This window comes from Mustelus asterias, chromosome 14 (genome assembly GCF_964213995.1).
Source record: "Mustelus asterias chromosome 14, sMusAst1.hap1.1, whole genome shotgun sequence".
Lineage (NCBI taxonomy): Eukaryota > Metazoa > Chordata > Chondrichthyes > Carcharhiniformes > Triakidae > Mustelus > Mustelus asterias.
Window position 1 is genome coordinate 21,663,001 of NC_135814.1, and position 27,286 is coordinate 21,690,286.

Genomic DNA, 27,286 nt, shown 5'->3' on the forward strand with positions numbered 1-27,286 from the left:
ATGCATCGAAAAAATGTTGGCCAATTGTACTGGCGCATAGGAGATTTTACATTAAGCAATATGCAAAACAGCTTGAGTTTATGCAAAAAGTCTTGAAACCAGCAGAGCTTTGATCTCACTTCCTGGTCATTGTGTTCACTCAATTAAATTCAACAAAACAAATACCTGCAATGTTCAACTAACATTTCAATTACAATCTTTTAACTATTTGAAGAACAAAAGGCAATTGCAATTTACTATCAATGAGCAATATTGGAGTTCTCTACTTTTAATGGTTGTGGCTATTGTTATAGATCTGTAAAATTATATGCATTTTTATAGGTCTAATGCTTAATTTTAACTGTGTGGGAGCCAACATGGACTCACTAGGCTTAATCTCTTACTCTAATGAAGCTAGCAGATGAACAGCAATGGTTCTCCACCCAGCCCAGCATTGTAACTTGGGGTGTATTGCAAGCTTTCATTCCAAGTCCTCTCCATTTTCTCATTTACATGTTGGTTCTCAGTGGCATTATCCATAGGGATGGGTCAGCTTTGATATGTAGGTTGGAGGCAATTGATCAAAACTCTCGCCTGACATCAGTGATCCCAATCACCCTTGGTTTTTTGTCTGACATTAAGTCATGAATCAGCTGGATTCCAAATGGGAAGACCACCATCCAGTGACCTCGGTCCACAATCTCTGCAATTACCCCATTCCCTTCCTTTCTCAGAATGAAACTGTTGATGCATACTCTCATATTATAAAGATTACTGCTTTCCACTTCCACAGTATCACCCAATTCCCATTTTCATCACTGCCGAAACTCTTATTCATGCTTTTGTTACCTGTCGATTAAACTGTTCAAATACACTCCTGCTAGCTCTGCCAAAACTTCACTGCTTGTGCCCTTTGCTGCGTTTGTTTTTGTTTGCCTTTCATCGCTGTCCTCACCAAACGACCCATCCCAAAGTACTGAATTTAAAATCCTGGTTTGCAAATCCCTTCATCACTTGTACTCCAGTGCAAATCTGTGCGATTTGATCTCCTGTCTCTTGCTCCGTGACTCCTCCACTCCCCCACTGCTGGCAGAGCCCTCGGCACTTTTAGTCCTATTCTTCAGATAAGAATGTTCAAAACAAAAATACTCTCCCCTTTTCAAACTTTTACTTTCAACTAGCTTTTAATCATTCTTTGGGTTTTTACTGTTTGCTTTCTGTTTCTCTTCTGTGAAGTGCTCGAGACAATTACTACATTAAATTGCAAGTTTCATGTTTACGTGTAACAGTAAGAAAAATATAAAATGAAATAACTTCTAAAAATCATGTTTGATTAATGCTAAAGAACAATGACTGACATTAGATTTAGCCGGCCTAAACTGAAGCAGGCAGAGTGGCGGTGCTTGCTGGTATTGGTAAACCATCAGCTTAGGGTATTAAAAATCTTTCAGCTACTTCCTCTATGTAAAGAAACGTAGCAAAAGAAACATCACTAAGCCGGATTCTAAAATAAAGGATTTTATATCAGCTAAAGTCAATATTATTATTTCAACTTAGAAGTTAATTGGTTTGCATAGTTCTTGCAAACAAAGCAAAACATAAAAATAAATCAGCTATATTACAGGCTAACTTATTCTCAATTGTGTACCATGATCAAAACTGATAAATGCAAAACAGATGCTTACTGTGTTATTTACCTTTCCCTCTTCAGAGTTCTGCTGACAGGAATTGTGTACTTCGCCTTCCCTCACCAATTTCCCAGGCCATGAAGGAAATCCTTTTATTTGACCCCAGACCAAGTCACCAACATTAAACGTCCTCGGTCTATAGTGTATTAATTCGTTAGATGGAGAATCTGGAATCTTCAAATCATCATCACTGCTGATGCTTTTAGTGTCTGAAGGACTTGGGGCACATCCATTAATGCTTTCTGAATTATAATCTCCATTGTACTGAATATAGTCATGCGCCAAAGAACCTGGCATTCCCTCCAAACTAGCCGAGGAGCTTGGAGATTGCTCCTCTATGGCAAGTTCCTGTTTGGGGGCTGTTAGCAACTCACCAAAGTTCCTGTTCTGTTGAGACCGGTTTCCATTGATGTGTGTGCATCTTTCCAAAGTGTTTTCTAGTCTTTCTTTAATGTTAACAATATGCCTTTTTTGACTATTAAACCTAAAGCTGTCCTCAAGAAATCTTTTGTCCAAGTGACAGTTTTTCTGCTGTAATACTGCATCAGTCTGTTCTCCATGAAAAGGTATCCTTTCCATAGAAGGACTATGATTTACCTGCCCAGAGTGTTCTAGAAACTTCTCACATTTCCACACTGTTGCATCACCAACTGCAAGTTGCTCAGCTTCCCACTGTTTTTTAGGAGTGATGCGACCTGGTGATTTGAAGTACTCAAATCCTTCCCCTTCTGAAGCAATTTTTGCTTGTTCAGAATTTTTCCTCAACTTCACTCCTCTGGCATGCCTGTTGGCGAGGATATTTTGACTGTTGATCCGACTGTCGATCTCCATGCTGGAAAGTCTTTTCCCATGAATCACTGCATTGACGGCATTTGAAAGATTCACAGGATTCGCAATGGAGGCGGTAAAGGCACTCATGGCACTCAGGGCTGGGATTGGGCTCATTTGAGAAGTACTACTCATCGCTGTAGTGATCACTACCTGCATTCCTTTGCTTGCAGCATCCACTACGGCTTTATATATAGCATCAACAGAAGGGTCGTGGGGACTCACGGTGGGGACCTCTTCGCTGCTTTGCTGACCCTGTTCTATTCGATGTTGGTCACCAGACACATCATGGAAGGGGGGAAGAGCAGTTTGGGAGCCCTCTGACAGCAATATTGTTCTTGGATGGGAGTTTACTGGAGCATTTGAAAGTGAGACATCTTGGGCTGGACTCACCTGCAGGGAGAAATTTGAAAATTGCAGCATTATCTTTCTCTTCTGTAATTTGTCAGTACACGCATTGGGTAAAACTACTTTTAAATTGCACTAAAGTAATTAAAGCTACATGTCGAAGAGAATGAAGTAATTCCAAAGGAAGAATGCATAAAAACTATTTTTTGAACAATTATCCTTGCAAAATGGTGAAGACCACTGAAGATACGTTTGGACCAACTTCCTCACAACCATTGCAGTTTTTCTTCAATAACTTCCTATTATCCTACTGGTCTGGAAGATTAGTCTGCAGGCTCACTTCCACCTGCTTTTCACCAGAAGATGCAATTCAACTTATTATTCCATAATAGAATTAGAACATATTTTCATCCGTACTTAAATACACTGACTGCGAGCATAGTGGAGGCAGATTCCATTGTAGCTTTCAAAAGGAAATTGAATAGACATCTGGAGAGAAATGTTGGACTGTGGGAAAATGACTGGGGAGTGGAACTAACTGAGTTGCTCTCACCGAAAGGCTTCCTTTTGTGCAGTAACCATTCCATGATTCTGTGAACCATGATAATGATGTTCACAGTTTTGGCAATAAGCAAGAGATTCCTATATATTTATTAATTGTGATCTAAGAATATTACTTGTATATTGTACCGGTAACCTTTATGACATTGCTTGGCTATCATGATGCTCAATCATTGGTATTACAGGTGAGACAAACTTCTTTTGTGAAAATAACGCAGAGGTGAAAAGGAGATTCTCAGGCATTGACCGTAAAACGCCTAGAAGTGTTCATGTGCTAAATTTTCCATCCCTTTACTATGAACAATGAAAGGTGCCAGTGGATGTAGAGTAAGTGACAGAGAACAACACCCATAATTGTGGTACTGTTCCGGGGTAAGAACTGCGAATCAATAATTATGCAAAAAATACAGTAATACAAAAGTATAAAACTTTTGGCTCAAGGGTGCTCTGCAAATGGAATTGGAAACGAAACAAAAATTCTGGAAAAGTCATCAGTTAAGATTTTATTGGGAACAATTTGTCTTAGTGATATTCACAGGATCGAAGAGTTTTGCCTCATCTTTCCTTTCTGCTCTTTGGATTTAATTTCATCACGCAGAGAAATGCTTCTTATCTGTTTAGTTCACTTTACAGCATACAGGATAGCGATAAAGGGACAAAAGCGATGAGTTCATGTGCGATGAGAGAGGAACAAATGATTTGTGCCTGTGTGTGTATTAAGGAGGATGTCCGAGGTCCCACTATTCATTATGGAAGATGGGTGATGTTAAATAATTTTAAAAAAAATTTCACGGGATGCAGGTGTCGCTGACTAGGTCAGCGTTTATTGCCCATCCTTAATTGCTCTCGAGAAGGTGCTGGTGAGTCGTCTTCTTGAACCGCTGCATTCCCTGTGGTATAGGTACAACCACACTGCTGTTAAAGGTGTTCCAGGATTTTGATCCAGCGATGGTGAAGGAAATTATAAAATACTTCCTGTTAATTGTTACTGAAAACTTTATCTCACAAGACTGTTGAGCAATCCAGTCATTGGCAGATGCAAAATTAAAATAAGATGACTAAGTGCTTACCTGAAAATTTTGAAAAACGCATGCCATGGGGTTTGGTGGGTTACCAGGGCCAGAAAATGAAGGGTGACCTTGAAAGCCCTGTAGGCCCCGAGTCCCTTGCAAACCTTGTAAAAGTTGATGATTCTGAGGAAACATCTGATTGCTGTTGATCAAGGTCTGGAGGCGACTTAATTGTGGATTGTTCAAACTATTGTTGAATGAAGGTACATCACCTGTACATAACAACAAAATACAAAAGAAAGCACGTCAATGATGGAATCCACATGCCCTCTGTGTATCTTTGCTGCACATTTCTGTTGCAAGTCACTTCCAATGACTGGTTAAAAAACTTGAGGAATTGAACAGTAAATTTATATATTAAAATCACTGGTCCTGAACATATTGTAGCCACAGAAGATAGTTAACATACGAAGAAATTGCTAGAGACCAATTAAAAGTGATCTTTTTCACCCTACACTGACTGGGAGCTGTACAGTCTGGCCATATCTTATTAGTAGCACAAAGAAACCAAACTATTTTGATATAAGAAAAAACTATGTACTGAGGGTTATCACCAAATATGGTATTATTTGGCAATCAGGGCACTACATTTAACTAATTTTCTTTTTGATATGCTGGTATCTACCTCAGTAAGTTAATTAAAGGATGAATTCTAACTTTCCAAGTGATTTAACAAATACTTCCAGTTTCATTTTGTGTTATTGGCTCAGTTGGTGATCTTGTTTCTGGACTTAAAACAGGCATCTCAATAATGGGTACTATTGATTTTGTGCCACTGGAGGCATGGTCAATAAGACATTAAACAGTAATTTCTGGACGACAAGTCAGAGGGAGGCAGACCTTAATCTTCAATTCTTGTTAAAAAAAAATTAGAACATAAAGAAAGACCATTCACCATGTTGGCTAAATATATTACAGACATCGAGAACTTAACCTTTTGACAGTTTTTAAATTATTATAGTGCCATACTATTTCACATGATCATTATCCATTAAAACATTATAGTGCTTGGTACAACAATGCCTAGATGATCAGGAGATTTTCCAGAACTACAAAATATTTCTGAAAAATATTTGTAAGATTGGAGCCGGATTAAAATGTCAAAAAACACTCGTTCCAACTTGCTGTCAAAAGTGAAAATAGCCTAGTGGGGAAAATGAACTTTGAAGTTAATTTATTGCATTCAACAGCAATTGGCAGAGTTTGTGCCTCTAAATCAGAAGGATGAGGATTCACAAGAACACACAGGTGTCTCCAAGAGGTCAGTAGATCACTGTTCTTTTTGATGTGTATCAGTGACCAGGATTTGGTATAATTGGTTCTGATTGGGTAAATAAGAAGAAACTATTTATAGTGACAGAATGGTCATTATCCAGAGGATACAAGTTGAAGGCAATTATTCAGCCAAAGCACTCTTGCCCCATAGTCTCAAGACTGGGATTCAAAGCCCACTCTGAGACTGATGCTCCAGAGTAGTTACTAAGGAAGTGTTGCCTTTTGGATGAGATGTTAAAACCTCTCAGGTGGACATATGCGATCCAATGCCACTATTTCGAAGAGAGCAGGGGATTTATCCCTCAACTGGCATCAGTAAAACAGATTAGCTGGTCACTGGCCCATTGATATTTGTGGGAGCTTGCTGTATGCAACTGGGCTGCTGCCACATGGTCTATATTACAACTGTGACAACACTTCAAAAGTGCTTCATTAGCTATAAAGCACTTTGAGACATCCACTGGCCTTGAAAGGCATGACATGAATGCAAGTCTTTCTTTTCTCCATTTTCTTCCTGAGATCTTTAACATCTGAATACTGAAAATGGGACTTCCAATTAATGCCTTAAACAAAAGGATGACATTCCGAATATTGCAAGATTGCATCAATGCTTAGATTAAGTGCTGAAGTTATTCAGTGAATAACAGAATTGTAGAATAATAGAGAAGGAGCCCATCCTAACTGTGTTGGCTCTTTGGAAGACCCATTCAATTAGTCCGATCCCCTAACTTTTTCCCATGACTTTTCCTGTCGGTCATGATGCAATTCCCTTGGCAGGGTGGAAATTGCAATCGTTGCAAAGATAGGGATGCAACATCATAATGATTTCAATAAAATGATGAGAATTTTAAATTTGTGGAACTGGGTCCAGGAGCCAAGAATAAGAGGAAGTGAGCAAGATGAGGCATGGATATGGGTAGCAGAGTTTTAAATGAACTGAAGTGCAAAGATTGTTTGGGATTTGAAAGCTGGCCAGGAGAACATTGAGAGAGTCAAATTTGGAGGTGACAGAGGGTCAACAGCTGATGGGCTGAGGCAGAGGCATGCAACATTAGAGATCCAAGAAAGAAGTCTATGAGAGTGGATATAGAGTTCAATGCTCAGCTGGAGGTAGAATAGGTGTGGAGATGCCGGCGTTGGGCTGGGGTAAACACAGTAAGAAGTTTAACAACACCAGGTTAAAGTCCAACAGGTTTATTTGGTAGCAAAAGCCACACAAGGAAACAGAGGTTAAGAACAATCTGAATCAGCCATTAATAGTGGTTGGGTCCAAAGAAATTACTTCAACCGTACCAACATTGAGCTTTAAGAAATTGTGTCTCAACCAAGAATGGATGTTAGCAGAGTAGTTTGACAACACAAGACTCAGGAGTGGTGGTGGAGATGTAAAGATTGGTGTTACATGTGGACATTGATCCTAGGTAGCATGTGATAATCACTGAAAGGGTAGATGAGGTAGAGGAGGTCGTCAAGAATAGATATTTAATCAATGGTGTAGAGGCAGGAAGATAAATCAACAACTGGAGAAGCTCTAGTTATGATCGGATAGATTAAGAATGGAATCAGTTAAATGCAGCCTTATAGAGCTGGGCAATGGTACGGCCAAACATGTCTAAAGCTTCAGGTCAAGAAAGGCAAAGAGGGACAGTGCATCAAAACTTTAGTCACAAACCATTTCAATTTTGACTTCGGTTAAGAGCGTTTTGGTGCCGTAGCACTGAAACATAATTGGGGATCTGCGAGTAAGATGGCCAGATTTGGGAAGTGACATAATGTTCAAGTACTTGGAAGACGAAAGGAAGACCAGGAATAAAGTAGCAGTTTGCAATGACAGAAAAATAGAAGGGAGTGATAATAGAGACTTTGAAAGAGGGTGACAGCGCCTGAGAACAGGAAATCTTTGAATTGCCAATTGGCATGAAAGCAAAAAAATGAGGAAATTGCTGGGTAAACCCCATTTAGGCGGAGCACGAGGTGGGTTCATGGATGAGATGAGCTCGGAGATTGAATGAGCAGATACATGGAGTCTAGGATTAGAGTAGAAGGGACTTTGGGATGATCTAAGTTGCAGAATTTTGACCAAAAAACACTGAAGGAGCAACTACATAATTCCAAATTAAGGTGGTGTGAGACAAGGAGCGGTACATGCAGGCCGTGGTGTTCCCGTGCACCTGCTGTCCTGATTCTGATAGTAGAGATCACTGATTTGAAGGTACTGTTGAAAGCAGTTTTGAGTTCCTGGAGTGTATCTTGTAGTTGGTACACACTGTAACCTCCTGTGGTGGAGGAAGAGAATGCTTAAGGTGGTGGATGGGATGACAGTCAAGTGGTTTGCTTTGGCTTGGATACTGTCGAATTTCTTCGATATTTTTGGAACTGCACTGATGCAGGCAAGTGGAGAGGATTCCATCTGACTTGAGCTCTGTAGCTGGTGAGAAAACTGTGGAGGTTCATGGAGTGTGAGAGTTACTCCAGAACTCTGTGTGGAGTCTGCACATTCTCCCCATGTCTGCATGGGTTTCCTCCCACACGCCAAAGATGTGCGGTTTAGGTTGCTTGGCCATGTTAAATTGTCCCTTAGTGTCAGCGGAACCAGCTGGGCAAATATTTGGGGTAATGGGGATAGGGTCTGGGTGGGATTGTCATCAGTGCAGGCTTGATGGGCCAAATGGCCTCCTTCTGTACCTTAGGAATTCCATGATTAATGAACTCCCAGCCTCTAATCTGTTCTTGAAGCCATTGTATTTATATGTCTGGTCCTGTTGAGTAATTGGTGAATGGCTACCCCAGGATCTTGACGGTAGGAGATTCAGTGATGGTAGTTGGATTCTCTCTTGTTGGGGTGGTTACTTTTGGCACTTCTGTGGTATAAATGTTGCTCATCACTGATTGTTGTCCAGATTTTGCTGCATTGATAGTTGAGGAGGTGTAAATACAACTAAACACTGCACTCATCAATGAACATCCCCACTTGAGACCTAAAAGCAGAAGGAAGGCCATTGGTGAAGTTACTAAAAATGGCTGGGCCTAGGACACAGCCCTCGTGAACTCCTGTAAGTGATGTCCTGGGCTTGAGATGAATGGGCTCCAACAACTACAACTGCCTTCCTTTATTCTGGGTGTAACTCCAGCACGTAGAGAATTACTCTTATTCCCAAATACTTCAATTTTGCGAGGGTCTCTTGATGCCATTTGGTCAAATGCTGCCTTGGTGTCAAGGGCAGTCACTCTTGCCTCGCCCTCTGGAATTCAGCTCTTTGGTCCATGTCTGGACAAAGGTTGTAATAAATTCTGGAGTGGAGCAGTCCTGGTGGAACCAAACTGAGCATCAGTGAACAGACTATTGGTGAGTAAGTGCTGCTTGGTAACGCTGTGAATGACAGCTTTCTTTGCTGATGATGGAGAGCATACTGATAGCATGGTGTTAGGTCAGCATATGTCCTGCTTTTTTCAGGACAGGACACAACTGGAAATCTTTCACATTGTTAGGTAGGCGCCTGTGTTGTAACTTTTCTGGAATAGTCTGGCTAGTGGTGTGGCTGATTCTGGAGCACAAGTCCAGTTGGCAGTCTATACATGATATTAAGCAATGGCCTAGTGGTATTACCGCTAGATTATGAATTTAGAAACTCAGCTAATGTTCTGGGGACCCGGTTTGAATCCCGCCACGGCAGCTGGTGGAATTTGAATTCAATAGAAAATATCTGGAATAAAGAATCTGCTGATGATCATGAAGTCATTGCCAGTTGTCAGAAAAACCCATCTGGTCCCTAATGTCCTTTAGGGAAGGAAATCTTGCATCCTTACCTGGTCTGGTCTACATGTGACGCCAGAGCCACAGCAATGTGGTTGACTCCAACCTGCCCTCCAAAGGCAACTAAGGACGGACAATAAATGCTGGCCAGCGAGTGACACCCATGCCCCACTAATGAATTAAAAAAACATATTCTTTCATTGGGTGTGGGTGTTGCTGGCAAGGCCAGCATTTGCATGCCATCCTGAATTGTTCTTGACTGAGCAGCTTTCCAGGCCATTTACAAGTCAGGCATATTGTTATGGATCTGGAGTCACCCAGATTGGGCAAGGATGGCAGATTTCCTTCGCTAAAGCACATTAGTGAACCAGATGGGTTTTAACAACAATCGATGATAGTTGTCATGGCCACCATTACAGGGACTAGCTTTCAATTCCAGGTTTTATTAATTGATTTTTAAATTCCACCAGCTGCCGTGGTGTGCTTTGAACCCATGTCCCCAGAGCGTTAGCCTGGTCTCTGGTTTGCTCATCCAGTGAGATTGCCACCATCTCCCCTGATATTATCAAATACTTTCTAATATCTTCTTTGCCATCAAAATTAAAGCATTAGCTTACAGTTTTGAAAGAGGATTGCTCCTCCTTTTAAATTATATGATGATACCTGTTACTCTTGCCCTCAGGAACTATCACAAGTTACAGTGAACTCTTAAAAGCCAGATATGATTTACCCCCACTGTTACCTTATGGTAGTCTTAGGATAAACTAATGGTACCGTTGGATAAGCTGAATCAGGTCCAACTGACTTTTAAACATGAAATAGGTCAGGGGTACATATACACACGCTAGATTTGTCAAATCTATGTAACCAGGTAAAAATCAACGTGGCAAAATTAAACTTTGAATTGCCAATATAAATTAAACTTTTGAATGGTTACAATTATTTGAAAATCAGTCTGAAAAGGGTAACAGGTGACCGTCATTTTGAAAGCTCAGTACTGAAATAAACGAAGTCAAAACTTAAGGATAAAAGTTTCAGCAGAAGGTGGGACGGATTCTTTGACCTGACCTGCAGCCAGGATTCTCCCATCCTGCTGCAGTGAACGGGGATTTGGCTGAGCACCAAATTCTCCGTTCTTGCTGGCAGCGACGGTGGGGTGTGAACGGCTGGCGAATTCCGGCTGGTAACTGTCACTGTAGCTTTATGAAATTTATGACAGTACAAAAAGGTTTCATTCAATTTTAAATTCTGAATTAATTGAGGTGATTTCTGCTGTCACATTTTAAAGCTAATCTAGTAATTATGAACAGCAAATTTATGTACTTTTTAAAGTTTATTCAAAGCAACTGCTGCTATTTTTCTTTACTGTGTCCGAGGGAAAAATAAAAATAGCAATTTAATATGATATGGTGCACGAGTTCAATCTCAGCAGCTTCCAATTATGAATTTCAAGAGATCACATTCATTGTGGACCATTTGCTACAAACCGTTCAGCATGCAGTAAAAGCAGTTTATATGTAATACGAGGATATTTGGTGTGCTGTGGAAATGTGTTGAGACGTAGCACAGCTTCTATGACACTTGTAATTGAGCTCTAACATTGTCTTAAAATAGCAAACAAAAACAAACCGCAACAGACCAGCAATGGCATTGGAAAATAGGACCCCAGATAGTTTGGTAAAGGTAGTGCGTTAGCTGTGCTGTGTGATCAGGAGATCTAAAACTTGATTTACAATCAAGCTGACCTCAATTAGAATACTATAGAATACTATAGAGACATTGCAATAGCCTCAGTGCATCAGGCCAGTGAGATAATGGCCCATAACCTCCGATCTTCTGATGGAGGGGGATCTTACTTGAGAGGTTACCCCCAGAAGGGTGCGCTGGGGGACTTCTCTGGATGTCCCCATGCAGCAATTGCACAGGAATTTCCCAGAAAGTTCAAACAGTTACATTGCATCAGGAATTGCATCAGGGCGGCACGGTAGCACAGTGGTTAGCACTGCTGCTTCACAGCCCCAGGGACCTGGGTTCGATTCCTGGCTTGGGTCACTGTCTGTGTGGAGTTTGCACATTCTCCTCATGTCTGCGTGGGTTTCCTCCGGGTGCTCCGGTTTCCTCCCACAGTCCAAAGATGTGTGGGTTAGGTTGATTGGCCATGCTAAAATTGCCCCTTAAGTGTCCTGAGATGCGTAGATTAGAGGGATTAGTGGGTAAATATGTAGGGATATGGGGGTAGGGCCTGGGTGGGGATTGTGGTCGGTGCAGACTCAATGGGCCAAATGGCCTCTTTCTGCACTGTAGGGTTTCTATGATTCTATGAACCTTCTGAAACTCTCTTACCAGAATAGTTACCCAGGAAACCTTACAAGAATTAAAACTTACAATAGTTGGGGAACGACAGTACTGACCCTGCCCCTCTGACCACTCCCCACCCTAATATTCTAACCACTTATCAACCTATAGGTAAAGAATTACCTTCTCCCTGGCTTCTCAAAGTAGTTGGGACCTTTAGACTTAAGCTGCTTTATGGCAGCTAGTTCTGTAAAAAGTGGACATGCCTTAATTTCATTTGATGTGGGGATGCCGGCGTTGGACTGGGGTGGGCACAGTAAGTCGTCTCACAATCCCAGGTTAAAGTCCAACAGCGCTGCTCCTTCATCAGGTGAGTGACGAAGGAGCAGCTCACTCACCTGATGAAGAAGCACTGCTCCGAAAGCTCGTGATTCCAAATAAACCTGTTTGACTTTAACCTGGTAGTGTGAGACTTCATACTTAATTTCATTTGACTTTGCTGCACGTGACTGAAGGCTTCAGGGACCTGCTGCTTCGCATTTTCCTCAGCCGGCCTGAATAGGAAGGTAAGACACAAAATGTGCAGCTATGTTCTAGTACAAGGAAAATGGAGTGGAGTGGCAATCTGACTGTGATTGCCATTCATTGGAAGTTCAAGCCTGTTATATAACAAATGCTTGAAAACATGAACCTTTGTTTGGCAGGTAAATCCAGAATTAACCACTGCTGCAATGTTCACATGAGAACATACAGCAAATCAACAGACATTGCCTAGGTCACACAAAGAATTATCACTTGGCTAAGAATTGGCGAATTATACTCCTCCAGGATTCAACAACTATAAATACAGTTAATGATTCACTAATTATGTCCCCAGTTTTTTTAAAGCATATAGATGTCAATTGTCCAGAATAGTTTTTTGAATTTGTTCAAGACTAAATTGTTATTTTCACACTCTGCTGGGGACTGTTCAGACTTGGGCAACTTTTCTTCCTCTTGCTGACTAAGATTTTGTAATTACAGTTAGTTCTAATGTTTCTTTTCCAGATTACTTCCACTATTTTTAAGTTGTCTGCTGGTTTCTGCAGCTTCCACTTCCTATATTAATTGAAAGAATTGTTCAATTGCTTCTCCCTTCAATTTTTCGTATCAGACCATAGTATCGCTACAGTGCAGAAAGAGGCCATTCGGCCCATTGAGTCTACACCGACAACAATCCCACCGACGCCTTATCCCCATAACCCCCCCATATTTACCCCACTATTCCCTCTAACCTATGCAGCCTGGGACACTCGGAGGCAATTTAGTATAGCCAATGCATCTAACCCGCACATCTTTGGACTGTGGGAGGAAACTGGAGCACCTGGAGGAAATCCATGCAGACACAGGGAGAACGTGCAAACTCCACACAGACAGTGACCCAAGCTGGGAATTGAACTCAGATCCCTGGAGCTGTGAGGCAGCAGTGCTAACCACTGCTGCACCATGTCGCCTTTAAAGTACTCAGTGATGTAAAAAGCACCTGATACTATATTGCTCCCGTTTAATTCATGGAACATAGGTATAAAGCTAGTATTTATGTCCCAACCCTAACTATCCTCAAGATGGTGGTTGCAAGTTGCTTTCATGAATCATTAAGGTGCATGTCGTGTAGCTACACCAAATGTGCTATTGGGGAGTTCCAGGATTTTGACTCAAGGACAGTGAAGGAACAGCAATTTGATTCCAAGTCAGAATGATGTGTGGCTTGGTGGGGAAATTCCTATGTGTCTGATGTCCTTGACCTTCTAGGTGGTAAAAATTGCAAGTGTGAAAGGTGCTGTTGCAGAAGCCTTTACTGCGATGCATCTTGCAAATGGTATACATTTGTGTCATTTTGCAGAGTTGAGGATGGGGGTATTGATCAAGAAGGCTGGTTTGCCCTGGATGGTGTTGATCTTTTTGTGTTGTTGTTGGAGCTGCACAACTCCAAGCAAGTGGAGAGTATTCCATCACACTCCTGACTTGTGCCTTGTAAAGTTCTTGTGAGAGAGTCTGGACAGTGAATGCTGCATGGCTATTTAGTCAGGCAGTGTGAAATTTTATTCTCATTAGATGTTTACATCTGATCTCCAATAGGAGTCACTGAAATGTAACCAGGAGCAGGAAATCTGTCTGAATGTTTTTCACTCCCTATAGGGATACTAATGCTAAAATCAAATTGGTGTCCTGGTTGAAAATCAAAACCCTTCTGGTCTGCATAACTGATTGCAACATTTGTGGTGCATTTATCAATCAACATGATCATTTGGAACTGTTTGTGCATTACCTTCATAATTGATCTAACCTTAACTTGCATTTATAAAACCTTTAAGGTGGTAAAATGTCCCATGGCACTTCAATAGAAACATGATCAAACACTGTGGCTACAAAAGCAGATCAGAGGTTGAGATGTAACTGACCTCCTCTCCAAAGCCTGTCCATCATTTGCAAGACACAATTGAGCAGTATGATAGAATACTTTCCAGTTGCCTAGATAAATGCAGCTCCAATAACACTCAAGAAGGCTCGTCACTGTCCAGGACAAACCAGCCCAATTGATCAGCAAGCCATCCACCATCAAATATTCACTCCCTCCACCATCAATGCACAGTTATAGCAGTGTACCATATACGAGAAGCAGAAACTTGCCAATGCGCCTTTGACAGCAGCTTCCAAATCCACAAGCTCGACCACTCAGGGCATAGGTAGCAGATGCCTGGGAACATCATGACCTGCAAATTTCCCTCTATGTCACATACAATCTGACTTGGAACTATAATGCTGTTCCTGGACTGTCACTGGATCAAAAACCTGGGACTCCCTTCCTAAATGCACTGTGGGTGTACCTACATCAGATGGACTATAGTGTTTCAAGAAGGAAGTTTGTCACCACTCCCTCAAGGGCAAGTAGCAGTGGGTAACGAATGGCGGTCTTGCCAGTGACGCTCACATCTCAGGAATGAATAAAAATAAATTGGTGAAGGCAATGACTGAGAGCATGGGAGATGAACTAAGTTTTAAGGGATGTTTCAAAGGAGAAAAGAGAGGTAGAAAGGCAAAAAGGATTGAGAGAGGGAATTCCAGAGTTTCGTGCCTCAGGAAGAAACAAGGTCAAATTGAAGTAGAAATATTTCAAGGTTGTCGGGCTGGGAGGCAGTTAAGAGATGTGGAGGGATGAGACCACGGAGGGAATTGAAAAAAAGGATGAATATTTTAAATCAAAATATTCCTCAACTGGGAGTCATTTTTGGTTACTGAGTACAGGGATGATGGGTGAAAAGGACGAGGTGTGAATTACGTTATGGGCAGCAAAGTTTTGGATGAACTTAAATCAGTAGAGGGTGCAAAACAGGAGGCCGGTTAAGAGTATTTTTGGAATAATCGAAACTAGAGGCAAGAAAAACATGGATGAATGAATCAGAAACAGATAAACTGGGACAGGCTCAAAGTCAGGTAATATTACAGGGGTGGAAGTAGTCCATCTTAGTGTGGCATAGATGTGGTTGGAATCTCAGTTTGAGTCAAACATGACAGCAAGGTTGTGAAGTCCGGTTCAGCCTCAGAATTTTGCCGATCAGAGGGGTTGGAGCTGGTGGCTTGGGAACAGAGTTTGTAGCTGGAACCAAAGACAATGGACTTTGCTCTTCCCAATATTTAGTTCTTAATAAATTATTTTCATATTTTGAAATCAGCTTGATCATTCTTAGTCTGAACATCATTTTATGTCTCAGTATGACCATATTGGCCTCTGTGCTTCCTTTGAGCGGTTCTGATTTGCCTGGAATTTATCGAGTGCAGTTGTATGAATATTTTTAAAAAACGGTTCCCTTAATGCTCCTTACCCTTAACCTCAGCACATCACTTCTGATTGTAGTATGCAATTTGTTTTAAACTCGGCATGCCAGCCATTCTCATTATCCAAATTGAAGCTGAAAATGTTGCCAGTTGCTGCAATTTTTAGCTCTGGATACATGTGGTTGAAGCTACCCAAAGTTATTTCAGGGAGGCCATTCCATGCAGGGAGACATCATTAGTCTGCTCTGAAGTAAGATTTCACTGGTGAAAGGTTGGAACGTTAATGCATCTAGTGCAACGAAAACTGCAATACAAGGGACGTTCAAAGCACTGTTGTTTCATTTAAGTGCCTAGTTTACATTAAATGGGAAAAACTTAGTGTCAAGCTCAGAGGAAAGACACAGCAAACTTTGTTGCTCATTATTTCACTCAACTGGACACATGAAAATCGTATTAAACCTGTATCGACTAACACAAGCTCACCATTGCCAACTGTTCCTTTCCCTATAATCCTTGACCTCCTTCCCCAAACTTTTCTATCTTGTTCCTCCTAACTTCAAAATATTCCATTCTATTTGCTCTTCTGCTAAAGTCAAAATGACATTTCTTGCCACCTTCTTATACTCTAATAATTGTTTCCAAGAATCTAAAAACTAGAACACCCTTTCTCCGATGTTCCCCTAACTTCTGTTTCTTCTGCATAGCTGGCTTGGTTCACTGTGTGGCTCCTTTAAGATTGAGGTTCAGCCATATAGTACACATCTTAAAGGGAATACTATATATGTGCAAGGTCTGTTTTCTTCCCTTCATGGCACATTCCTAATTGCTACATGTCCACAAACCTTAGAGGCACCACTGTTTATCTTTCATGATTTTTCCTCCCTCATACAACCCACACTTCTTAAAAATCCAAGCTTGGCATTGTCAAGCCAATTCATACACACCGTCTTCTATATGGATTTGTAAAGCATACATCATGCCTGAACGAGTTTTCTGAAGAGGTGACTGAAGTAGTGGACAGCTATCACTGGATTTCCAGAAGGCATCTGATAAAGTTCCTCAGAAGGCACTGTTAGCTGAAGAGCTTGTGGAATGAGTGAAAATTATTGACCCAATTAGGAAATTAGGAGTAGTAGGACACAGACTAATGGGTGACAGGTTAGTGGGCAGGATGTGGTGAATGGACAGGATGTGGCTAGTGGCGTCCCATGGGGATCTGAGTTGGAGCCTAAACCATGCACTGTATTCATTAACAGCTTAGATGACAAGACATAGAGCCGCAGATCCAAGTTTGTAGATGACACAAAGATAAGCAGCATTGTAAGCAATGTAGGACCATAAGATGTAGGAACAGAAGTAGGCTAATAGGCCCATCAAGCTTGCTCTACCATTCAATGAGATCATGGCTGATCAAATATAATCCTCAACTCCATTTTCCCATCTTATCCTCATAACCATTGATTTCCTTATGATTAAAAATGTGTTCATCTCAGCCTTCAAAATACTTAACTTCCCAACCACCACAGTTCTCTGCAGTGAAGAATTTCACAGATGTAGATGGAAACATATTATAAAGCAATATTATTAAGCAAATGGCAAAACTGTACAAAATAGATTTTAATATGAGGTCATCTGCTTTGAAGCTCAAAAAGTCAGGATGGAGCACTTTCTCAAATGGTCAAAAGATTAGAATGGAGGTCCAACTACACAGATAATCAAAATGTCATGACCAGCCACAAAAAATAATCAGAAAGGCTAGTGGAATGCTGGCCTTCACGTCAAGAGGACTAGAGTACAAGGTTAGAAGTCATGCTACAGCTATACAAAGCAATGGTTAGACCACACCTGGAATTCGGTGTTCAGTTCTGGGCACGATACCTTAGAAAGATTATATAAGCCTTGAAGGGAGTGCCGCACAGATTTATGAGAATAATATCTGGATTCAAAGGGATAAATCAGAAGGTCTGATTAAATAGACCAGAGTTCTACATTAGGACTTGATAAGGTAGGTGGAGAAACTGTTTTCGCTGGTTGGGGAATCTAGAAACATTGTGAGGCCAGGCTAGTTTGGCCCATCCTTATGTTTAAAGGAATGGCTGCTGTCATTGGTGATGTTTTCTTTTCATGGGATTTGGCTATTGCTGACTCGGCCAGCATTTGTTGCCTCAGCTTCATTGCCTTCTTGGCAGTGGTGAGCTGCTTTCTTGAAAGACCGCAGTCCATGTGGCGTCAGTACACCCACACTGCTGTTAGGAAGAGAGTTTCAAGATTTTGATCCGGCGACAGTGAAGGAACAGCAATATAGTCCAAAGTCAGGATGGGGTGATGCTTGGAAAGGAACCTGCAGGTGGCGTTCTGGAGAAGGTTACAGAATTAGGGAAGCCATTAAAAGATCCAAACAGGACAAGAATTTTAAAATTTGAGGCACTAGGGAACTGTCACTTAATGTGGTTGAACGAGGACAAGGATGATGCATGAGCTGGACTTTGTGTGGAATAGGATATGAGCAGCAGAGTTTTGGATGAAGTAAAAAGTTTAGAGTGCAGAATTGGAGGGCAGGCAGAGAAGCTCTAGAATAGTTAAGGCCAGTTCTGACAAGGATATGGATGAAGTTTCAGAAAAGGATAGCCTGAAGATGGAGGTAGGCAGTCATATGATTGAAATATATAGCATCAGATGTTCAGCAGAGAAACTGCAAACTCGTCAACATTAAGAGCATTCAAATGGTTATTGGATAAACATATGGATGATATTGGAATAGTGTAGATTAGATGGGCTTTAGATTGGTTTCACTGGTCGGCGCAACATCGAGGGCCAAAGGGCCTGTACTGCGCTGTAATGTTCTATGTTCTGTATTCACATGTTCATCGAATTACTTCATATTAGAGTCACTGATAAAGTCTGTGACTTGACAAAGGAAAATTAATTACTGTGCCAATTTGGGGAATATTGCAATGCACAAAGTTGTTTGTTACTTTGATGCTCAGATTACAAAATATTGTTTAAATTAAAGATTCTAGAATGTAATCTGGAAGACTCTTGATTTGAGCTCTGACGAAGAGTCATCCAGACTTGAAACGTTAGCTCTGTTCCTCTGCACAGATGCAGTTAAACATAGCTTTTTCTGTTTTTGTTTCAGATTCCAACATCTGGAGTAATTTGTTTTTATCCGAGGATATAGTGTTGGATATGAAAAATACTTAAATGCTTGACCATTTAAAGATTTTTAAATCGCTAATTATTCAATCGATATCAATTAAAAACAAATTATGTGTTCTATATTGTTATGACCTTTACCAAATTCAAAATACCCTTATGAAGAATTGTCAAACCAGCCAAAAACCTCAACTAAAATCAGTTTGAAAATAGTGGAAATACACAGGTTTGTAACCATCTCAAGACAGAAGATGGTTTCAACAATTGATTATTAACAGAACGGTGAACATGCAGTACTGTCCTATTATCCATTTCAAACATTTTACATTTTAATTTAGATTTCTAGCATTTGTCTTAAGTTTTTTTTGTTTTTGTCCCGTGTTAAACCGCACGGTGTACATTTTTTAAATTTGCAAGCAAACAAACATAAATTGTTCTCACAAAAATTGCAGTAACTGTCTACTTTTTCCCTAAATTAAGAATGGATAAAGTTGTTGACTCCTAACATTCATGGTTCTCTTTGTTATTCGAATACAGACATAAGAGGTGCATATTGCACATTTCTACTTGTTCCAAGATGGCTCCTGAAGCAATTAATCCACTTCAGAAGGCATTAAGAGTCGATCACGTAATGTAGATAGAAGTCAGCAAGTTTACATTTTTAAATGGCAACTTTCATGTTGCTTACTTTTCTGGGTTCCAGCACATATGCTACAAAATCAATCTGGAATAATAGTCTAGGGCATAAGCAATATACTACAGTATTCTCACAATACAATAAAGATGCACCAAGGACAAAAGTGACGTGTTTCAAAATAATACATGCAGAAATCATTTTATCGCCTAAAAATCTAACAATTGAGACCTTATGACTTTTCAAATGCAACTGTCAAAGGCTTGGAGGAAGGAGAATCATCTGCAATATATGACCTTCAGAACCAAGATGTCTCTCTTCAGTACTTAAACCAAATTGCATTGGAAAAAATGAACAGCTAAAGGATATTGAATAAAGTTCACCCTTAATGGTTGATGGAAGGTTATAAAGAATTGGAATAAAAAGGGTATTGGATACTTGCAAGGAGGACATGGTTTTTCACAACCTAATACAAATTGCAACAGCTCCAGTTCAGGAAGTAGTTATTAACTCTGAACATAATCTTCTATGTATAAAGCGCAAAGCTGCAGACAGTGCCAGTGACTTCATAGGCAGAAGTAGTGTGGAAACTCTGCTGCTTGGATGCTATAGAAACCATTTGGACAGCTGCAGAACATTTAAAGGCTGCCGACCACTGGCAAGTCAGATTTATTAGGAGTTTTAACAAATTTACCCCAGTCCAACGCCGGCATCTCCACATCAAGTCAGATTTATGACAGAGCAATTATTAATTGATACAATTAAAACTGATTAGACTGGCTGCAAAACAATAGGACATAATTTTGTGTGAATTTCGAAACAGCACTGGTGGTTATGCCACAAGTAGGTACATTCACTAGCCCAGCAAAATTGAGGTAGCATCTTATCTCTGGTGAAAAATTGTAAACAACTCAATCAGTCAAGGCCCTTTCATGTGCAAGTGCTGCGTGGGATGTGCAAGGGAAAGAGGAAGTACTTCTAAAAGAGAGGACAAAAATACATCTAATATATAAGCATAAAAGCAAATAAGTATCCAATTGCACTGTAATGATTTATCTTTGATGCATTCATAAAATTTTGTATCATTACAAACATTAATAGGTCCCCCTTAAATTGGCCTGATTAATCTGATTTTAAACTACTTGGAAAATGCACAATATTTTTTGGATTACAAAGCAAATATGAATTTTTTCAATACGACTTGCACAAATAATGTACTTGAACACATTGGTTTTTGTAAGCTGAGCATTTCATACTTTTGAATTCAATGACAGCAGTTTTGCATCATTTTCCAAAAGATTGGTTTAAATGGATATTAAGAAACCTGTTTGTAAAGACTTCCTTCACTCAAACTCGAAGCAAAAATCAAAGAAATAACAAAAGCATTGCGAATTAGTTGAAGACTCGAATGTTATTGATTTGAAAACAGATGGTATACGAGTACAGACTAGAAAGAGGTTGAAGATCTTGAATGCAGCATTGTCTTCCTCTATATTAGCCATACGTTTCTGTCAAAGTGACAGTGAGGCTAATGGCGCTTGCCGTTATCAATGAGCAAGTGCTGCAGCAAATTCATCGAGGGCAGATGCACAATTAAATACAGAAGTACAAAAGTTGCTGTCCAAGGCATGCTGCTCCTTCATTGGCTTTGCCAAAATGGCACCTTGCTCTTTGGTTCATCACTGAAATGCAGTGAGTGGCGAGAAGTTGCTATATTTGCACGGTAGTTATGGATTAAACTTGCCAAAGTAAGTTACAGCTGGTCTAAGCTGATGCAAGGTACCTGTTTTGGAGCCATTTGATGCCTGTGTATATTTAATTAAATCTGGGCTAGCTGCTGGGTTCTTTTAATCATGTGCTAATTGATAATTACTGTCAATTAGCTTCTCTGGTACTGAATATTAATTATTACAAATGTAGAGAGTCCCATTCCTTCAGGAATTGACTGTTGGACATTTTAAATGTGAAATTTATTTTTTAAGCTTTTCCTTTCTCCAAATCCAATATTTCTTTTCCCCTTTATTTCTCTTTCTGTACCTGACGGAACATTGAATTCAGCCATTCCACTTGACACTTTTTTCAGCCCTTGTTTTATGACTTCACAATCCTTCAATCTTATTGGTTAAGGGGCACACATTGTTTGCCCTGTTCATTCAGGTCCCAGATGCCCTATTTCACTCTCAGCGATGCTGTCAAGCTCACAATTTCAGCAATTTAAAGTGCAAAATACCTTGAGGTTAAATGGGCAAGTGAAAATCTAATTAACAGCAGTCGTCATTAGACTGACTCCTATAGAAAACTCTGGTCCATTGTATTTTTATAATTAGATTGCTCTAAAGGTCAAAAGTAAACAAAACAGCAAACATTTTAAGTCACTAAATGTGTTGCACACATACTTTTCACTTCAACCGAGGGCAGTCTATAAGATGCAAAAATGATTTAATTGAAAAAAACGAGATATTTACACGGTGGTCCATAATAATCTCTCTTCAAAGTAAAATTACCCAGATATTTGAATACAAATTTGGAGATATCTGTGCAAGTGGTCTTAATATTAATAAATGAAATCACTCAATACAAATATATTTTACATACATTTCAAAATGTACCAGGTTAGCGATGCAATATTCTTGACCAAAACATTTGTCTTTCTTAAAGAAATTCGAATGTCTTAAAAATTAGTAAGATTTACAATGCAGAAATGTTTGTTGCATTCCTTAAGCGAAGCAAAAAAATATTTAATGTGCCAATCACTTGGCAAATTTAAAACTTACCAAGAAGGCTGGCTCCCAGCAAGGGGAGGTGCGGTATCAAAGAGTTGTTCAGTTTTGTAGGTCCTGTTGCATGCCCAGCAGCTGAAATGGGTAGCAGCGATTCTGCCATTGACATAACTGCTGTCCCACCAAGAGTTGAGACGGCAAGTGCTGCTACTGACGATGATGTGGTGGTGGTAGTGGTCGCCTGGGATGAGGTTGCTATGGAAACCTCAGAATGATTAGCAGCATGGTCCGAGGGAGAGTGCAAAACACTTCTCAACAGATGGGGATTCAGAGCCATCAGTCCTGGGGCTGCTGTGACAGCTGGGAGGAGGAGGGGGTTTGAAGTAGTGTCATTGTTTGAAAGGTTTGGTAGAGGGTTTGTCAAAAGGGTTTCTGTCCTGTTACTAACTAACTGATTGCTATGCAAACGATCATGCAGGGGCTGGATCTGTGTCACTGAAGGTGAAGGGTGGTTTTGCTGCTGTAATAAATCTGGGAGAGTTAAGTTAAAAGATGTCAGTGGGAGCATGGTAGCCTGTGCCTGGTTTTGAAACAAGGTTGCCAAAAGTTGAACAGGTTGCAAAGTCTGTCCAGCCATATCACCAGGGAGCAAAGTCAAAGCTGCATTTAAATTTGGATTCAGAATTCCCAAAGGGTTAACAGAGACTTCTCCCTTGCCATCTCCAGATGTAGGTAACATGTTCAGCATATTCTGGTTCAGGAGCTGTTGTTGGTTCATTGCTAAAGGGATGGACAGAGAGCCAAGGAGGTTGGGGTTCAAAGAGTGGGTAAGATTGCTACTCGTAGGAACAGCCTGTCCAAACTGAAAAGCTTGGTCCTGACCAATGAAGGGAAGAGTGCTCCCCATGGGAAGCTGACTATGCATTGCATTTCCAGCCGCTGTTGTGACTATAACTCCATCTTGTAGAACGGATGTTGTCTTGGTAATGGCAAGTTGGTTGGTACCAGCAACGGCCATGGATGCTGGCTGGCCAGAACTACCTGAAACCCACACAGACAGGTTGAAGATGAGTAAAGTATCTTGACTCTCCACGTTAGCATTTACAGTGAATGCACGTTACATATCTATGTTTACATTAATAATTCAGCACAGGAACTAACAACACAAGAAGATTAACTAGTAGGTCTCAAAAGTTGGTTTAATTAACCAGTTGCATCAGAAACTGAGTTTCCCAAAGACTACAAAAAGAGGAGGGGGGGGGGTGTAAAGATGTACAGCTCTTTAATTCAACTGCTGCTAATTCAGCTTACGAATCACAACCAAAATATTTCAATCTAAAGTTAAAAACCCATACAACAGTCAACCATTTAGAATATTAAATATTACACTGAAAAAGAACAAAGAATTTAAGCTTTTCTTACAATTTCATGGGCAAAAAAGGCATGAATTTCTACCTGCGTTCCCCTGTAAAAGGGAGCAATTAGTCGCAACTGAAAAGCTGCATCATCAAACCCTGTGAAGATCACAGGAATTGACATCCCAATTTAAATGAAAACATTTGGATAAAAACAGAAAACCTAATATCCTGTTCGAGATTATGGAATTTAGAGGGGTGTTTCTCAACAAATTGGAACAAGAACATGTTCGATTCAAGTATTATACATTCGCCAGGATAACATTAAAGTGAAAATTTTAATTTTGTAGGCTGTCTTACTAGCTATATTATGGCCAATACTTTATGCTGATTTAATTTGTCTAAACATCTTTCCAAATCTCAGGCAAGCAGTTTCATTTTTTTTGTTGTAACGACCAATCTGTCCTTCCCGCTTCTTTTGCACCCTTGTATTTGTTGCTTTTCTTTTGCAGCAATGAGGACAGGCCTATTTAGACTGAGTAGGTCAGTGCTGCCATTTATCAAAGGTCCCGAGAGACAATAGGGTCTCCCTTGCTGTTCTTTTACAGCCTAACTTGCAACTGAGTGTGCAGCCACTGTGAGGCAGTTAGCAGACCAGGGTAAATAAAAGGCACATTCACTGCAAAGCAACATCCAAGCTGTTAAATTTTTTGGAAAATTGGCGTTTGGACGAAGAGTACATGACAACTAAAAAAAGCAACCAAAAAATGGCAGCCATGAAATTTTGAGTTGAAGTTTAAAATTAAGTGTTTGAAGTAACTGGTCACATTTTCAGCCAGCAATGGTAACCTCCAAGTAGTATTAGCATAAAACATCAGCATACAGCAAACACTTGCTTAGTTGGCACAAAAGTTTGAGTGGTCCAAATGAAATGAACAATGGTTTCTAACATTTTACTAACTTTAGATATTTTTATGTCAAGATCGTGCTTCAAATAGAGCGTTCCCAATACATATATTTCTTTCTCATTTACTTTATAAAGTTAAAGTTTATTTATTAATGTCACAATAGGCTGACATTAACACTGCAATTAAGTTACTGTGAAAATCCCCTCGTCACCACATTCTGGCGCTTGTTTGGGTACATTGAAGGAGATTTACCATGGCCAATGCACCTAACTAACATGTCTTTCAGACTGTGGGAGGAAACCAGAGCACCCAGAGGAAATCCATGCAGACACGGGGAGAACGCAGATTCCACACAGACAGTGACCCAAACCGGGAATTGAACCCGGGTCCCTGGTGCTGAGGCAGCAGTGCTAACCACTGTGCCACCATGCTTTAAATTCTGTACCAGCAAGCAAACGTTTGCTCAAAAATGTTAACTTTATGTTGCAGTTAATATTTTTGAGCAAATATTCGCTTGCTGGTACAGAATTCAAACATTGTTAAAAGACATGAGTAACACAAAGATGTCAAATGATCACAACAATTTACAGTACAGGGAAAAGGTGATTAGTTGCTAAGTCAACTCTGATTGGCTGAGACTTTGTCATGGAGACAGGAATTTTAATCAATAAAAGAATCAAAGGTTATGAGGATAAGGTGGAAAAATGAAGATGAAGATCATCATATCAGATAAGTCATGATCTCATTGAATGGCAAAGTTGATTGGATGAGCGAAATGGCCTGCTTCTGCTCCTACATCTTATGGAGAAAGCAACAGGGAACTATGGGCTCCCCAAGCTTACAGGTAATTAAGGCACAAGCCTGCTACAGATTCCTTTTGTTTACAGAGAATAGGCCCCTGAATATGAATGTCACTTGCAGCAAGTGTAAATGTTACGAGCCAACTGATTAGCTTGGTTGCTAGTGTAGCTATTAGCGCACTCAGGGTTGTTTAGCAAGTGCTGTCCAATTGTGGAATAATATCTAACAGTAAACAATTTGATTTGGGTTTTGCAAGTGTGGACTTGTTGGGCATGTTCTATATTCTAGTTATTACAAATGGCCAAAGGTACAATTCTGGCTGCACAGAATCAACCACCAATGAAATAAGGTACAATGGAACATCAGTTTTGTGCATCTTAGGCAACCCATACATGCAAGGATGTCGTGAGTGATGAGGGTGAACCTTATCATATACATTGCAAGGGAGCTCCTTACTCTAAAACAAGTCCACCAAATTTTCTGGTTGTTTGCTTTTGAGCAAGGCTGTGCATTCATATTTGACAGCAGGTCTAATAGATACAAATTTGAACTGCATTAAGAGCCTTGTGCATTTGCTAACATCGTCAGGCCTGTTTAGAAACATTACTCCCATCTATTTATATGCATGTCTGGGTTGACTCTGAGGCCACACTACATCATCAGGCATTTCAGTGCGATCCAGGTACGTAGGCCGCACGTCTTAATGATTGGTTGATTGAATCAAACATGCTCCTCCAGCTGTTTCTAATAGGCAGGGCACAGATTATACTCAACCAACCTATGCTTACAAAACAAAATTCTACTGTTAGATGTGATTCCGTGATTGGGCACTTGAACAATCACAAGTGTGCTAATAGCTACACTAACAACTAATTTAAGATAATTAGTCAAGCACGTAATGTGGTCCTTTTGCTCAAAGTGACATTCATCTGTAGGGACCTGTTCTCTTTTAACAAAAGGAACCTATCTAAGCCTTATGCCTTTTTTGAATTACCTGGAACCATAAGGAGCCCCATTGTTTTCTCCAGCGTTTGGCATGAGTCAACTTGCCAACCAATCAACATGTCTTTTCTCCTCAAGTATAAATTGTTGCAATTGTTTTAAATTTGGCATTCTTGCTTTTCCCGAGTGCAGGATAAAGGGCTGAATGGCCTCCTCCTCCATGATATGAAAACCTTCAACACAATGTTTCTCTTGTAAGCAATGTTTTGAGCAGTTAGTGGAAATTTCCTGCTAACTACATTTATTTTCTTTTTGCTGCTGTCAGACTGACTTATCAAAAAGAATCTTAGTAAGAAAGGAAACTTTTTTGCCTAAGAGAAAAGGATTGTGGTTTTTGTAATTGAAAAACGTTTTATGTTTTCTGGCTAAATGATCAAGTACAAAGATACCAGTACCAATTTGATGAATCTATTCAACTGCAGCAATATTCCAAAGATAATAAACATATTATACACAGTTATTGCTTAAAAGATTTGATCTGCTGATCCCAAAATATTTTAATGGTATTTACTTAACTGCAATACATTTTGGCTAATCAGCTCATTTGTCACAGTTAAATGGTGCAGATTAGCTCCTTAATACTTGATTTTGACTTGAGCATTTGTAAAATTAATGCAATATCTTGAAGAATGATTCCAGTCATTGATATTTAAAATGATCTAGAGTTAGCACATTAGGTATGAAATGACATCAGTTCTAAACACATTTTGAAGTAAGTGTTAAATAAGCAGAACTGAAGTTTCCTTAATGAAGATTATTCTGAGTCAACAAAAAACCTTTTTTCCAATCTCACAAATCTACAGTATATTGCAAGGCACAAGACGTGGCTTTGTTTCTGCAGTTGCAACAGAATTTCCCAAGTAAACTGCATGATGGTGATAGCTTATATTTACAGCCTGAATAACACTTCAGAAACCTCAAAAATTAAAGTACTTCTGAAAATGCCCAAGTAGCCTGATAAGTTAAACCTTTACCTTTAGTTTTCAATTGTCTATGTATTAGCATTTTGAGAATACTGCCACTACCATTGTGAAGGGTAAAGATGCAGTGCAATGATCACATCAATATGGGATGAAAGCCAGAATACACTCTAAAA

The 27,286-nt window shown here is 40.0% G+C and overlaps 1 protein-coding gene across 7 annotated transcripts in view; it reads right to left on the reverse strand.

Moving 5' to 3' along the window:
* Positions 1-27,286, reverse strand: part of mbd5 (methyl-CpG binding domain protein 5) — a 215,736-nt gene that overhangs the window by 34,821 nt on the left and 153,629 nt on the right. For 5 of the 7 annotated variants that reach the window (XR_013499496.1, XM_078227996.1, XM_078227992.1 and 2 more), the window contains 3 exons: positions 22,179-23,165; positions 4,475-4,686; positions 1,665-2,888 (listed from right to left, as the gene is read on the reverse strand). Coding sequence is in view for 6 of the 7 variants with exons in the window: in XM_078227996.1 (XP_078084122.1) it covers positions 1,665-2,888; positions 4,475-4,686; positions 22,179-23,165 (2,423 nt within the window). In the remaining variant the exon portion in view is untranslated. The remainder of the gene's footprint in view (positions 1-1,664; positions 2,889-4,474; positions 4,687-22,178; positions 23,166-27,286) is intronic. The other 2 variants (XM_078227995.1, XM_078227997.1) reach the window with 2 other exon arrangements.